This window comes from Dunckerocampus dactyliophorus, chromosome 2 (genome assembly GCF_027744805.1).
Source record: "Dunckerocampus dactyliophorus isolate RoL2022-P2 chromosome 2, RoL_Ddac_1.1, whole genome shotgun sequence".
NCBI classification, from domain to species: Eukaryota; Metazoa; Chordata; class Actinopteri; order Syngnathiformes; family Syngnathidae; genus Dunckerocampus; species Dunckerocampus dactyliophorus.
The window spans coordinates 8,470,339-8,487,382 of NC_072820.1; the positions used below are offsets into that span (position 1 = coordinate 8,470,339).

Below are 17,044 nucleotides of genomic sequence, written 5' to 3' on the forward strand. Positions count from 1 at the left end.
ACATTGCAGACCTTTTCTGTGCGGTTGTTTTTTTATATTCATTCTGACAAGTAAATTATTATATAACTGCACATTGCAGCTAATACACGTTAGAATTGGTTAAAAATTGAAAAACAAAACTGGCATGGCTGCAGTCATCAACCAAATGCGTATAACATGAGGTAAATGAGATTAAGCTTTTAGTGCTCTTGTAAACACAACCATATTTTGACAATGAATACTGTATGGTACAGTAGGTGTAATTTAGTGTGAAAATATTATGGATAAATCCTAACTTAAAATGTTCAAAGAACCACATCAACTACTGACAGCGCATATCTCATCCCTATATAGAAGCTTTTGTGGCGCGCTATTCAAGACACGTATCACCTCTCCACCTGAGCGCCAATAAAAGGAAAACCTCACTGCTATCGTGGCCCGTAGAGAAAACAGAAAGCAGGTGTAAAGCTTACACAGAGCGTGCACCGTTGATAACGAGTGCAACAGAGAGGGCATCTGTGTGCGTGTGTGCGTGCGCGACAGAAAACACTTCAGAGCACAAAGGTAACATTCACTGCTGTACCAAAGCTTTGAAGTACATCACCGAAGCTTGTATAATGTTATCTCCTATGTTCCCATGTCCCATTGTGAAGTGGTTTTATATCTGAAGCGTTTCATGTATTTCAGTCTCAAGTGATCAGTAGGTAGATAGACAACAGATGAGGTAAACTCTTCTTGTGAATACGAAAAATAAACAGTTAAACTCATCGATCTAAATCGGGCGATTAAAAATAAACAGCAGCACTGTCACTAAAAGGTGTCTGATTTTATCATTGGTCTGCCTTGACAACAAAAACAATCATGAAGTGCACAAAAAGTCATTCTTACCTTGCGTTTTGAATCCAAACGGAGGCAAATAACTGCTGACTTTTCCCAGTCGTTTGAAGTCCGGGTCAAGAAACATGGGTGCTGCTTTCATGAACCTTTAGTGAGACCGAGGAGAGAGGAAAGAAGAGTTGAGTCGTCCACACAAAAAACAGACATCCTACAAGGATAATTTATTCCAATACGCATCAAACCAAACACACTTGTCTCCCTCTAAAGAGTGACAGCACAGTGTAAGAAAGCAAATAAATAGTGTTTGCCAATGCTTTAACACTCTGCAACCTCTAATTTCCAGCATCCCTTCTTCCCCATCCTGTGTGCTGTGTGTCTTTATCTATCCCTCTGACAAATTGATGCTGGGAAATCAAAAGAAAGCTGTTTCCTGAGAGTCACACCCGCGACCTGAGTGCTGAAATGCCATGTCATCTCTTCGATTGGGGCTGCAGGATGGATGTGTGTTTATTTGACCTTATGCTAAGGTGTGGTGACACCAGGGGAGACAATCTTTACATCTCTTTTCAGATGTTGGCACAGATGGAGTGCAAAAGCTTTTCTTCAACTGCATAGTAGGATTTTAATATCTAACTCAGGGATGTCCAAACATTTTCCACTGAGGGCCGTGCACTAAAAAAATCAAGGGTGTGTGGGTTTCATTTTGTAAAAAAAAAGAAAAAAAAAGGCTAAAACCAATTAAATTTCTTATATACATTTCTTATATAAACTATATACAGAGGTCCTTCAGAGAGGTTTATTTTTATATATTTTGTTCAAGGTCAGCCAAAATCGGAACGGTATGAAAACCAAAGCAATTTTCCCAAAGGGAAATAATGTAAATCATATTAATCCATTCCAGACACACTACAAATGAAATGCACAAATGAACATTTAACATCACTTTTACCTTTATTGTAAACTCTTCTTGGCAAAGACAGCGTCACGCGTAGAGGAAGAATGGGAGAGGATGGCACCTTCATACTTTGCAATGACTTCTTTCATGAATTCAATCATGTTCCTCATATTTTTTTAGCAAATTGCTGGCACTCTTTCTTTGGCCTCATGGAGGGTTATTTAGCATTCCGCACAATTCAAGCAGAAACTGATAATTGACACACAATTGAGGCAAAGTTAGACTACTGTTACAACAGCGTTTGCTACTGAATCTTACATAAGAGTCATGTACTCAATGAAAATTAATGAAAATGAAGCTATTTTAAAGACGTTTTGGCCTGAGCATTTTAGCTAGATGCTCACCATCGACTGCGCAAGTGAAAATCAAAAGTCAAGCGCAACACTATGGCGACAGTAACTATACCCCATTTTTGCCTCATTTCAGTGCCACAAAATAGTTAACATTAATACTATTACTTTAGCACTGGAAGGAGGCACCAATATCTACTTATTTTGTTGGTGTGGTTACTACCATTAGCATGTTGGCCACACAGTCACAGTCTGGAGATCAGGAAGACCTAGGTTCGATTCTCCCTTGGTACATTTCTGTGTGGAGTTTGCATGTTCTCCCCGTGCTGAGTGGGTTTTCTCCGGGTACTCCGGTTTCCTCCCACATTCCAAAAAACATGCATGTTAGGTTAATTGGCGACTCTAAATTGTCCATAGGTATGAATGTGAGTGTGAATGGCTGTTTGTCTAGATGTGCCCTGCGATTGGCTGGCGACCAGTCCAGGGTGTACCCCGTCTGTCGCCCGAAGCCAGCTGGGATAGGCTCCAGCATAGCCCTGTGACCCTAATGAGGAGAAGCAGCAGAGAAAATGGATGGATGGATGGATGGTTACTACCATTTACATCGGCACGTTTTTTGGTACAGTATGCTTCCCTAGTCTCAGGTGTTTGTATCGGTGTTGTTTGTGCAGAACTGTTGCATTATGATGACAAATGGCTGCCTCAAGCCTTAAAAAAGTACAAAAATCATCAAGATGGTAACAAAAATGATCACTTTTCCTTGTTTCTCAGTAGGACTCTAACACTAGATAGCTTGTTACTAGAACACTGCCACAGGTTCACAAGAAACATCACCAGCATAATGACCAAATATGGCAGAAATAGGTGGAGGCCTTCCGGTGTAACTTCCACCTAGTTTCTTTTCCATGTACCCTAATCTGTCTTTAGATAGCCTCATTATCCTCCGGCTTCAAAGCAAAGCACGGAGATTAATGCAAGTCACTGAGCCCTGACCAGTCACTCACTGGCTAACATCCTGACCAAGCAGAGACAGGGGACTGCTTGTTGTTAAATAGTGAGGGCTGGCAAAACAGCCAAGAGGCTAAAACACATTGTCTTCATTTCCTCTGCTAAATCCATCTCTCACTGGCAATATTTTCATAACCGTGCCACTTGGAAGTTCACTGGCAACACTTGATTAAGGACTCCATCCATACCGTTTGGGGTAAAACAGAGAAAGAGGTAGCTGCGGAAAATTAATTGGATTGTAGAGAGCAAGAGCGTCAGAAGACAAACATTGAGGAAACAAAAAAATTGGAGGTTAAGTCATTTTTTTCTCCCTAACAGCTAACCGGCACACCTACTGACACAACACACTAACTGGGACAGTCTGATTGATCGGTTTTCTCCTCAGGTCAAAATTGCACTGTCAAAATATTTATCTCAATGTTCATTTTGTTACCTTCCAAAACAATACAGCAATCAGCAAGATGTGCACAGTTGTGTCGATTCAACCACACACACACACACAAACGCTTAAATACACACAGCGTGCGGGATCGGACAAGTTGTGATCATTGACCTGTATGGTGTAACTGTGTTGAAGTCAGTAAGTAATCAGTGGGCTCCCATCTGTGATTGTGTGTTGTACAGAACTTTGATGCGACACGTGCGGCTGATTAAAAGGAAGTCAATACCAAGAAGGACACTGCTAACACAGCCTCACAGATCCACATTGCCTAGCTTGTTAAACCAAGCTGTAATTTACAGGGAACAGTGACAGTTATTTACGTTTGTATGGGTTATCTATACGCTGAAAATACATTTAATATAGAGTGCTACCTCTGTTTTCGTTAATTAGTTCCAAAAGGTTTGACGAAAACCAAAACGTACAAACATTTTTCTGATAGAAAATATAAATCCAATTCATCCCTTCCCAAAAATATAAAAAATAAATGTTACACAGAACAATTATAGCTTTACATGTTAAAATAATTATAAAATTATGAAAGGATGGAACTCATTGCTGATGCGGACCTTCCGTACATCCTTGCAAGATCGGGGTGTCCCGATCTGAAATCAACACACACAAAAAAAAAAACAGTAGCGGATTATATAGGACTGTATCTAAAATCTCCAATATTGGCACTCCGATACAAACAGTCCATTCCATACTCCGCATCAGCACTTCTAGTCAGCATGCAGAACCCTCGTGATCACAACAACAGCTTGTCTGCATTTTTTGTTAAAGTCTGAAAAAGACGTTACAGCTTAGTGCAAAACTTGTCATGCACAAGTTTCTTGTGGCAGCACAGGACCGGGGAAGTTTAATACGACCAACCCCATCATGCTTTTGAAGCAGGGTTTTTGCAACACCACAGCTTGCTGAAACATTCACTGCTGTTTGACACATTTGCAAAGAGTAAGAAACTCCCACAGGACGGCACAAAGGTGTTGGGTATAAGAACAAATCGCCAGGTCTTGCCGGAGGTGAGTAATGTCGGGTTTAAAAGCTTCATTGAGCAAGTCGAGCCTCGCTACATCATGCCTATTGCCAATAAAAGTATGCACCAGATGCATCAAGTACATGTGTTGTTTTTTTCCTCATTCCTACTGTTGCTGACTCTTCTCTTTTTGAGTAATATCACTCGATCACACTTTTCTAAAATCCCACGCAACGAAACAACTAATAAAAGTACAGTCATCCCTCGTTTATCGTTGTTAATTGGTTCCAGACCCAACTGCGATAAGTGAATTTCCACCATTTCCAAGTACTGTAGGATTCAATATTAATAAATGGAATATTTTCGTAGTTAAAGCATAGAAAAGTTGTTTATGACTTCCTATATATATATATATATATATATATATATATATATATATATATACTGTATATATTTGCAATTATGAGAACCCTGTAGACATGAACTAACACCCCTATAGTCACCTTTACACTACATGCAGTGTTATGGTAATGTAATGTAATGTCTTGTCTCATCAATGTTTTGTCTTTCAGTATTTCACAAATAATGGGCCACCGTCAACCACATAACAGTGACCATTTATTAATTAACCCTTTGGGTGCCAAAGTCGCAAAAATTGCAACAAGCAACACTGCTGAATTTAACAAGTCATAGCTGCAAATATGGTGCCTCGTGTTGTTACTACTTTACACCAGGAGATGACGGACATCTGTAACTTCAATCTGAGCAACAGTTGTGGTTGTGTTTCTATGCAAAGTTTATGACTTTATAGAGTTTGAACCCCCGTTCGTTGGCGGGAGAAAGTCCGCTCACCATGACCGTCCACAAGCAGCACATATGGAGCCGATGCTTTGCTTCACCCTATTTGGGGTGGCAGGAGGGGACGTGGTGGTTATAGCACTTGTGGTCCAAACAACGCTAATGGTGAGTGGGGTAGCCACAATGTAAAAAAAAACAACAACACAGAAATAGTGGCAGACGCGATAGAATCCATGGGAGAATCCGCGGCAGAGAATGCACTGCAGATAGCGGTAGACGCAGCAGTGGTCAAGATCCCGCTGTAAAGGACGATCATGACAGCTGGGTTTGCTTCAGAGATGAGGAAGAGTATCACAAGTGGATGAAACATTTCGATGAGCCTGTCGGGCATCGTGGAGACAGGGATCTGGTAAGTTCTGAACCTGGTGACATCATAATATGCAAATGAGATTACTGAATTTACTCTCATCACAAACTTTGGGTCATACTGAGGATTTTTCTCATTTCCAGTACGCCTTTATCTCTAACCATTTTCAAGCTACAACCTTTCGAAATGGCAGTATCAAAACTGAACATTTTCTTGAAAACTCTGGCTAATAGGGTTAATACAGTTTTGAAATGAGCGATGTTCGAAACGTGATGCAGAGAGGGACAACTGTACAGTATGTATGATTTGTGTTGATATCGGATCGATATCGGTCGATATCAAGGCTGAAATATCGGAATTGTATCGGAAGTGAAAAAGTTGTATCAGCACACCCCTAGTGTTTATCACCTTCTTTATCAAAGTGCTGGCACTTGCAACTCTCTTTGGCCCCATGGTGAGTTATTTAGCACTCACAATCAAAAAATGCAAGGACAGTGAGTCAGCAAAGCATAGGGTGCTTTGTTATTTTTTGTTTGGGCACTATATTTTGTGGGACGATACAGTATGGGTGTTACGTGCAGTATTGTATGAAAACTGAGATGGTGCATAAAAAAAGGCAAAATTTTAGACTAAAACCGAATCATACAAAAACTGGGGCGTACGAAAACTAAGGTTTGACTGTAATCCTGGGCAGTCCACACAGGAAAGGTTTCGGGTCAAAACGAGAAAGTATTTTGCCGTTTCAGCCTTTCATCCACACAGAAACGCTGCTCTGGGTATACCATAGGAGAACTATCTGTCAACATTGCTGTCGTTTCGGTGTAGACAAGGAAACCACTACTTTCTGAAAATTATGTTGTCCACGCACTTTCGTCACCCCGTGGGCGTCACATGACCAGAAGGGAGCGTTGCCGACCAGGCAACATAACATATGAATATTTCAACTGGCATGACTCACCGCTGTCAACATTCTGATATTTTGTTGTCTTATATTCCAAAATGATTTGCACAAGTAATTCCACTTCATCCTAAGTCCAGACAAGCTGGCCACTTTATGCGCACCCTTTTTTCTTCTATTTTGTCTTCTATAGTTTTGGTGTCACTTGGTTCTGTCTGTTCGCAGGGCCACAGGTAGGTGTACCTTATGTATTACATCGTCTGGATGCAACTATTTACTGATCCGACACAGTGTGGACAACAAACAGTCAAAAAAAATCCCGGGTTTTCGTGTGGGCAGTGCCTCAGTTTTACCTAATCAATCTGCATTCCACTTTTTTTTGTGGATTGAAATGTTTCAGTAAACCATTATAGCAGATAACAGATCAATTTGGTACACTGGAGATTGCTCCATATCTAGGTTATGTATTAGAGTGAAGTCCCACAGGCCAGAAAATGCTCCGAGCACCAAGAATCCTAATGGGACAATGTCCTATAGATCGACCATGACGGGCAACAAATAAGAGGACCCCAAGAAATCAAAAGAGCCAGTGACATCAGAGGGGGCCGTAGAGTATTCTCTGTGTGGGCTGGATACAAGGAAGCGGGTGATGAGTCATGGTACGACAGACAGGAAGTTGGTTGCTGTAGTTCACAGAGAAAGTCTGTGAAGATCCAGAATTTGATAGGAGAAAGATGGGGGACCTTGTATTCAAATGACAATGGTTCTTTTGTGCCAATGGGGGAGCATGAGGACAACAGTCGAGTTTTTGTGGTTGGGAACGAGATGATAGCAACATGACTGAAACTGGGGAAGATTGCACAGGAATGTGGGGGTTTCTCTGTTTCTATCACAAAACCCTTCAGGCACACTTGGCTACAGAGGTGACATCATCCGGCTCTGTATCTTTTTTCCCCATCATGACATGCAATTAAAATTGTTTATTTGCAGAGGTCTGAAATTTCAAAGTCCGACTTTTCACAAATGTGTTTCCTCTATTGGTTTGGAGAAAAGAACATCTCTACAAATTAAATGAAAAAGGCAATCCCTCTCACTTTGGATAGATGGTTGTCATCTTCGCCGCTGCATATCCTGGCTTGCATGTTCCTTCACTGAGATTGCCGTACTTGTATGCCAACTCTGGTGGCCTGTATATAAAAAGAGCAGAAGCACGGATTAATCAAACCCACAGTGATAACACTCAAAACCAAGCTTGTCAAACAATCTGCTTGAGTGATGCTAAGGAAGTCACCAAGCGCTCAGGAAATCATTTGTGTGTGGCGAGACAAAGCAGAGGAGGCCTTGTACAAATAATCATGACGGCAGGGCTAAAGCTAGAATTGCCAGATTAGCAGCAGAATCATAAATAACTTGATTCTGTGAATCTAGCTCAAATAAACAGGGAGAGGAGAGGGAGGCCCAATATGCCACAGCAGCACCTTGACCAAAGAGCATTTGCTCAAAATCTACACATCATCAATGCTAAACAACTTGGTAAAACAGTAAATGTCCGTATTAATAGCACAGCATTATAAGAAGTCGCACAAGACACAATGAGCCCATGTGATAACACCTAATGGTATGTACTGACAAAGTGTTTTCACTGTGTGGAACGTGTCGACAGACATGGCCTGTAAGAGCCATGGTGGTGATAGTTGCTTATAATTATCGCCTGTGTGCTCATGGAGATGGAGCGTGAAAAATATAGCGCAAATTATACTCAAAACAGATACCATAGACATACACTCCTGATCAAAATCTTAAGACCAGTTGAAAAATTGCTAGAATTTGCATTTTGCACATTTGTATCTTAATGAGGTTTTAAGTGTAATATGCAAAAAAAAAAATGGAGATTGTAATTTAAACAAAAAAAAAAGACAGGTTGTTTATCAGCTGATAAAAAGTTTAAGACCACCGCTTAAAAAAAAAAAAACTCTCCAAACAAGAACAAAACATGTTCTCAGTAGGACTCAGTAATGAGTAGCCCCACCGTTCTTGTTAATCACTTCAAAAATTGCTTTGGGCATGCTTGATGCGAGTGTTTCCAGGAGGCTAGTGGGAACATTGCTCCAAGTGGTGAAGATGGCTTCACAAAGGGCATCAACTGTCTGGAACTGATGGGCATTTTTTTATAAACTTCCCTTGCCATCCAGTTTCTATACCGCTTCTCCTCATTAGGGTCGCGGGGGTATATGCTGGAGCCTATACCAGCTGACTTCGGGCAACAGGCGGGGTACACCCTGGACTGGTTGCCAGCCAATGGCAGGGCACATATAGACAAACAACCTTTCACACTCACATTCATACCTATGGACAATTTAGAGTCGCCAATTAACCTAACATGCATGTTTTTGGAATGTGGGAGGAAACCGGAGTACCCGGAGAAAACCCCCACACACACACAGAAACTCCACACAGAAATGCCCAACGGGGATTCGATCCCAGGTCTTCCCGATCTCCAGACTGTAACTGTGTGGCCAAAATGCTAACCACTAGACCACCGTGCGGCCCATCTTCCTTTGCCATCCATCCCCAAATGTTCTCTATGGGATTTAAATAAGGTGAACATGCAGGATGGTCCAAAAGAGTGATGTTATTCTCCCTGAAGAAGTCCTTGGTCAAGCGAGCATTGTGAACTGCAGCGTTGTCCTGTTTAAAAACCCAGCTGTTACCACACAGACAGCCAGCCATGAGGGATGCCCGCTGCAACATCTGCATGTAAGCAGCCGCCGTTTGACGACCGTTTGAAGCTCCAGTGTTCCACTGAATGAAAAAGCACCCCAGACCATGATGGACCCCCCTCCACTGTGCTGGGTAGAAAACATCTCAGGTGGGATCTCCTTGTCATGCCAGTATTGTTGGAAGCCATCTGGACCGTCAAGATTACATTTTTTCTCATCAGAGAATAAAACTTTTTTCTACGTTTCTAAACGGGTAATTTTGTGGCGTTCAAGGAGACAAGGTCTTTGAATTTGTTTTTTAAACCCTTTTCCCGCAGATGCCGTCTGATGGTTATTGCGCTCCAGTTGGCACCAGCAAGGGCCTTAATTTGGGTCGAAGACCGCCCTGTGTCTTGATGGACAGCCAATCGGATCCTCCGGCTCAGCGCAGGTGTGGTTTTTTTTGGGTCTACCACTTGACTTTTTTGTTCCATAATGCTCAGGACCTTTCAAAAAATGTAGAATGACTGATTTACTGCTCCCAACCTCAGCAGCAATGACACGCTGCGAGAGGCCTTGCTTATGCAACTCGACAATCTGACCACGTTCAAAAAGAGAATGCTTCTTAGCTTTAGCCATCAGGAGGGCATGACAGTGTGAATGCCTGACAGAACATTTTAATTTTGAGCAGATTTTGGCTTTTATAGCCTGTGGTATTAAATTTTTGATCAGCTGATAAACAGCCTATTTCAGTTCAATTGTTGTTTTCAATAAATTACTTTTTCAAAATGTTTTTTGTCTCACTCCCCCTTCTTGTTTTTGCATATTGCAGCTCTACTTAAAACCTCATTAAGACCAAAATGTGCAAAATGCTAATTCTAGCAATTTTTCAACTGGTCTTACAATTTTGATCAGGAGTGTCTGGTTGACACACATTTGCAATTTCACAGCCACTCTGGAGTAAATACATGTGGTCCTCGGGTTACGGCAATCAAGAGTTTCTGCGTTGTGTGGTTACATACAGTATGTGCTCCCGCAAAGTCGTTAATAACTCGAGAACCAGTTTCAGCATGCGCAGCGGATGAATACACGCTGCCAGGATGTAGTGTGTGCCTCGTTCGCCACTACCTGGAATAAGCATAATATCGCTTATTACAGTAGTTTACTTTTTGCACTTCATTATGTCTCCTAAGCATAATGCAGGCTCTTCTGGTGGAAATGCCGTGCAGATAAGAAAAGCCATTACCACAGAAGTGAAAATGAATATCGTAGTTCTGAGAAAGGAGACATACTAGGGGTGTCACAAGACTCAGTTCAAGAGGCGAGATGATAGACGAGCTTGGGTCTCTGCCTACACCCACCGAGACAAAGAGACTGTATGACTGGCAAAACACCTATGCACGTGTCAATATATCGAGGCAGGCAAAATTAACAAGTTAATTTTCATTTCTAATTCATTTATTCTTGTCCCAGGCCTAGTGCCCACGAGACATTTCTTTTGTGAACAAGAAATCTTGTCACGTTTTAATCTCGAGAGTTCTTGCAACAAGCGATTTTGTTACACCCCTGAGAAATAGGCACCAGTATTGACAGCATTAATGGTATAAGATCCCACTTACACCAAAACTTGACTTACATCAGTCTAGGAACTGAACTCGTACGTCACCTGAGGACCACTTGTAAAGTACAAATTACACATCTCTGGTTAAAAACAATTGTAGTGCTTGGAAAGTTAAATATGCACATTTATCACCAGGTTAAACACAGAAAACATTTTTAAAAATAGCTATATCGCCCTGCCCTAGTAGGGATGCTCTGATTAATATCGGCCGATTTCTGTAAGAAACACATGATCGGTTTATGCTGATAAATGCGGCAAACACTACACGTGTACTGTGTCATGTAGGGCTGCCAACACTCGTGTTGAGCCGACAAGGGACGCACAACGGACGCACGTCCCGTATTGCCGCGAGAAACAAAACTGGCTTTGACAGCTTGACACAGGGTGCGCCAATCTATGCCAGCCGGTTATCAAACGTATTGCCGTTCGACTTACCTTGCATCTTTCTTCACACACATTGCCTAGCTGTCAGTGGCGGCAGCTAACTAGCTTGCGAACTAGAGTTACCCGTCTAGCTTCTCGTCTTCGGACTCCAAATGTGACTTTGTACTACACTGACATTTTGTTTTTAAAACAAGCAATGCGGATAGCTCAGAGCTCATTTTGTCCCACGGGGAAGCTAGAAGTGAATATCAAGTTCATGGGGTACGTACTAACTTTTTCAAGTGTCGCTGAACAATTTTGCTCTCTGGTTGTTTTCATTGTCATTATTCTGTCTTCTCCTCCAAACTCAATTTGTGTGTGGTTGTTTAATGAACATAAACACATAGTGTGTCCAACCTTATGATGGTGATACTACATTAGCTTATTTTGAGTCGCTCACCAAAGGGTCAAAGAATATTTGCTTCAACTCATTAGTTGAGAGAACTGTTGAATTCAGACATTAAACGTTTATGTACTGTAATAACAAATGACCACAAAATAGCATAAACATGATGGCCACACTGTTTGAGTGGAGATCCGCTTGATAAATAAAGTAGTGTACAATTTAAATGTTGCCAGTCGTAAATAAAACACAAATAGTTGACACCTCTAATAGTGATGAAAGTTGGAAACCGCTGCAACCTGGACACTCAGTTTATTCTAAGTTAAGCAGGACAGGATTTCTATTTAATAAAAGATTATTTTATTCTGTAGATTTTGTTATCTTGAACTAAAGTAATTTATTGAATTATGTATTTTATTATAGTACTCAAAAACATGCATCAAATTACATTCAGGTTTGTGTTAAATAGTACAAAAATCATTTCAGGCAAAATAATAAAATAAAGGCAAAATAAAATTAAAAATAAATAAAGACAATCCACCAAAAGCTTTATTTTTTAATAATTACTTATTTGCCAGAGGCCCTTGGAATTATCGGCACCCCTGACCTATACCACATAAATAAATTGAAAAATTTACAGTTAATCCATGTGATCGGTATCATAAAACCCTGATTGAAGCATCCCTAACAATTAGATGACGTGTCTACATCATTTCATTTGAAGAATGCTTACATTTTGTTGTTTCACAAAGTACCATTGATCAACCAAGTATACAGCGAGAAGAGCTGTAAAACCTACTGTACCCAAACTATTTGTCACAGTTGATATCGAACTGCGAATTCGGCTGTTCCGTGTATGACAAAGTGAAGGCAATCTCACTACTACTTGAAAGTGCGGTGTAGTGCATCAATAAAACAATTTAAAAGGATATACTCACAATTTTGTGTCTAGCTGTAGCAAAAAGCCCTGATTATCAAACACTGAAAGAGAAAAACAAAAAAGGGTTCAGTAGGTTTAAGATCAAATGAATGTACAACATAACATATTGGGTTAATTCACACTGGTTTGTTTGCCATTTAACACATTGTCTGTACCTGCACTTGCTGTAGGTGTACACAACACTTATTTTTACACGTAGAAGAACTGGAATTAAAGGGTTTGAGACAAACAAGCAAGGTTAGGGAGAAGCCAGCCAAAATAATCTGTTGAGTCTAAAGTAAAGTGAGGAATAAAAGTTAGCGATCACCTATGGACAACCGAAGCGGCGGCCAATAGGTGCCTGCTATGGTGTTGAAGAGGGTAAAGCCATTTAAAAGACAGGAGGCACAGAATGATGCAAATACAGCGGTGTCCAAAAATGTATTACACTTTGAATTATAATGAAGGCCAAAACATGAAAATAAAATGCAATGAAGTCTACAAATGTTGTTTCTTTTCATTCCAGGAATGGTAAATCAAATGACAAATCCCTTTGACACTGTCTGTATACTTTAGCCTTATTTTCCAGCATCCTGTCGGATGACTTACCTTTGTTTCAAGTTTAGTCTGGCTGCCATTATTATTTACATCTGATCAAGTCTAAAAAGACTGTAATAATGACTGTTATAGTGTGTATACATTTTTAGGACACCCCGTATTTATGAAGTGATGAGAACATATTCAGGAGAGATACATGGTCTTGGACGGCCACAATGTATCCCATCAACCAATTGTTTATGATACTGTATACAGTCGTCCCTCGCCACATCATGGTTCAAATTTTGCGGCATCACTTGATCACGGTTATTAATTAATAAATCGGCCTATTAGTTTTTAAAAATATGAATATTTAAGCAAACTGTGTGTATTTTGGCTTAAATTAAGCATTTTCAAGCATAAAAATGGCTAAATTAACTAAAAAAAACAAATAGAAAGATTTAAGACGACGATTCACATTGGTCAACATTGGTCATTAGGTGTCAGTAATTGTTCAATGAGACAAGCACCAGACTTGATCACCGGAACAACAGGCTTTTATTGCAGGTTTAAATTATCATACAACAGGCACAATAATAACAATCATAATAATATCACAAGCTAGTGTTGTGGCCATAACCCACAACCCGGTAAAACTCAACTCCAAACCCCCGACATCACTTCCTGTCCCCCGACCACTCAGCTCCCCAAGGGAACACATTTACAGCAGCAACACACAAGCATAAGTCTGTACTGTAGTCCATCCATCCATTTTTTATGCCGCTTATCCTCATAAAGGTCGCAGGGGTATGCTGGAGCCTATCCCAGCTGACTTTGAGCGGGGTACACCCTGGACTGGTCGCCAGTCAATCAGAGGGCACATATAGACAAACAACCATTCACACTCACATTCATACCTAAGGACAATTTAGCGTCGCCAATTAACCTAACATGCATGTTTTTGGAATGTGGAAGGAAACCGTAGGACGCGGAGAAAACCCACGCACGCAGAACATGCAAACTCCACAGAGAGATGCCCAAGCGGAGATTCAAACCCGGGTCGTCCCGATCTCCTGACTGTGTGGCCAACATGCTAACCTCCGTACTGTAGTATGCCTACTATATTAGGTAATACGTAAAGGTGACTATATGGGTGTTAGTTCATGTCTAGAGGGCTCTAATAATGTTTTAAAAAATTGAAGTTCGTAAACTGGTTTTCTATGCCATAACTACGAAAACATACAATTTTTAAAGAAGGAATCCTACGTGAAAATTCACTCATCACGGCCAGGTCTAGAACCAATAAAGGGCGATAAACGAGGGATCACTGTATGTACCATAAAAGATGTTCATCAAAAACACATTAAAATTAAATCAAAATGGTACGTTCTACTAGTAAAGTTACCATCAGACAAAATGTTTTAAAAATGACCCATATAAAACTGACCAATGTCATGTCTAGAAAAACATTTCTGAGGTTCCCTTGGTGAGATACAACTGACATTGAAACATGTGACACAGTATCATCGTTAAGTTTCTAGTGATGCTTAAAGTTAAAAAAGTTCGGTTCTATTCAATGCAGAGACCACAGAATACGAGAGGAGACAATGTCTATCAAGATAAGCATTAGTGGGAAGTAGAAAGAGCAGAGTATTACGCCTGTGGTTGTGGAGCTCGTCTTCACAGAGAAGCTGAAGGAGAAAGATAAAGACAAGCAAAATGGGAATGCATGACAGCTCATTAGGGAAGGATCCAAGCAATGCCCTGGAGGATGAGGACATTTACCAAAGCAGCAAGGTGGACAAATGTGCGTGTATATGCATTATGTTTCTGTTGAGAAGCATAAGGCAGGGTGGCAAATAGAGGGCGTTTAAAATCCAGGATAGCGAATGCACCGGCATTCGATTGCAGACTACATTATGCAGCTATTTAACCACGACAGCAGAGGGCAGTGTTACATCACAATGCACATACTTCTTTCACTACTTGGATTTTATTCTTTTAACATGTTGTGCTGGTTTGTGGCTTATGAAAGGGCTGATAATACTGAAGACGTGGGCATTTTTTCCACCTTAATGTGGCTGTTGGAGTAGGGTTTTTGTTTTTTTTTAATTAAAATTGGTACTTGAATGGTGGAGGAACAATAAGGATGGGTAAGGGTTCATTTGGTAGAGCTGCAGATGTACCTGAGCCTACTATTCGTCCCACGGAGGTTTCCGTTTCCAGCTCTGAAACACAAAAGGGTCAGTTAGACGCATTTGAGACCAATCTGTGTCTGAAGGCACACAAGGACGAGGAGGAGAAAGACAGATTAGTACATTTATGCCCAGCAGATTGAATAAATAATGCAGCACTGATCATCCCAACACTAAAATAAAAAAGCACTCATTGCGCTTAGGTTATTATTGCAGCTCTACCCATGAATATGGAATGAACACAGACAGTAAAAAAAAAAAAAATGAAAGGTAGTTGAAAGTAATAAAGCCAAAGCTTAAAATGATCAGTTAGAGGTGATTTATATTCTATGAAAATCAACAACCACCACCAAGCTGCCCGCAGTTAGACAGTCAGTTGAAATGGACGATCCCAGTCCCACTACCTGCAATTCTTTTCACTTCAGTCCCTTTAGTCAGGACTATTGCTGCCACATCAGCATCAAGCTCTGAAAACAAAAGTCGATTAAGACACTGAAAAATCTGCGAGCGCAAGCTCTGAGAGCAACTGTTTCCATACAGTTACAGCCGCACAACAAAGACTTAACAGGAACTAAACAGGCACAGAGAGAGAGTGGTTTGAACCCAACGCTACAACAAAAAGAGGAAATGATTGCTCAGTCCTATGTAACAAGAGGTGCTCACAAATCATGGAGGGGTGTAGTGTCGCTTACTCATTTACCGACTGTGTGTGCATGTCTCATAGGGCTGTTAAAATTAACCCATTCTAAGAAGATGTTACATGGTGAATAATATATTGTACTGTAATGTGTGTCAGGTCTGTCAACAGTACCACAAGACATGAATAAATTGGGTTATGTGATGGAAGCCTCATTTGTGTACATCAAAAAGTTACTGTCATGTCAGAAAATAAAGTACAGTGCTCCCTCGCTTTATTGCAGTTCACCTTTGGTGTATTCGCTGTTTGGTAGAAATTTTTTGTGCTTTTTTTTTTTTTTTTAATTACAGCATATGAACGCCGTTACAGGCCGCACCTGGCCCTTTAAGAAGAATTGCACTGTGGGAAGTTGAGTGTCTCTTCTCTCACTCTCTGTCTGCACCGCCCATTGTTTTCTGTATCCTGATTGACAGTGGTATACAGCCAATCTCCTTCGTGCCGCCCTGCCGTGTCTCCTGTGTCATCGCTAGCTTGTAAATGAATCTTCGGTTCGAAGGAGGAGGACCGCAACAGGAGGAGTACTGCAGAAATATGTTTTAGCAAGGATACAAAAACGCAACAGTACATCGGAACGGCACGATCACAGGACTGAAATACGCATGAGTGACTTAATAATTTATTGTGTCTGACCTGTAGGTTGATAATTAAAATCCAAACGAAGGTTTGAACGTTTTTTGGTTTTTTTTATAGAGTGTTTAAACAAGAGAGAAATGTGACAAAATGTTATTGCCTGTATGAGAAACGTGTAAAGTGTATGGTGAGGGGTTTTACAGCCTTAAAACATATAATAATTGTTAAAAAAAATAAATAAATAAAAATAATAATGAAGTTGGCTGCTTCACAGATTTCACTTATTGCGGGCTATTTTGGGAACCTGCACACCAAAACACAAATACAATATTGTATACAGTAAATATAATTAAATCCCGCATTGCATACCTAACAACAATGTGTGTGCGTGCGTGTGCATCATGCACTCAGCAACCCTTCCGACTGTGCAAGCAAACTGTTATTGAGACGGTGAGAACATGTGACTGGATGCTCAAGGTACATCTTTCACATT

At 40.6% G+C, this 17,044-nt stretch overlaps 1 protein-coding gene across 6 annotated transcripts in view; it reads right to left on the reverse strand.

Annotated features, from left to right (window-relative positions):
- The window catches only part of st3gal3b (ST3 beta-galactoside alpha-2,3-sialyltransferase 3b), a 61,220-nt gene that overhangs the window by 30,709 nt on the left and 13,467 nt on the right, over positions 1 to 17,044 (reverse strand). For 2 of the 6 annotated variants that reach the window (XM_054754567.1, XM_054754558.1), the window contains exons 3-7: positions 15,689 to 15,751; positions 15,276 to 15,317; positions 12,572 to 12,614; positions 7,642 to 7,734; positions 868 to 962 (exon numbers count right to left, since the gene is read on the reverse strand). In XM_054754567.1, the coding sequence (XP_054610542.1) occupies positions 868 to 962; positions 7,642 to 7,734; positions 12,572 to 12,614; positions 15,276 to 15,317; positions 15,689 to 15,751 (336 nt within the window). Of the gene's footprint in view, positions 1 to 867; positions 963 to 7,641; positions 7,735 to 12,571; positions 12,615 to 12,728; positions 12,752 to 14,746; positions 14,781 to 15,275; positions 15,318 to 15,688; positions 15,752 to 17,044 lie in introns of those variants that run through there. The other 4 variants (XM_054754597.1, XM_054754577.1, XM_054754606.1 and 1 more) reach the window with 4 other exon arrangements.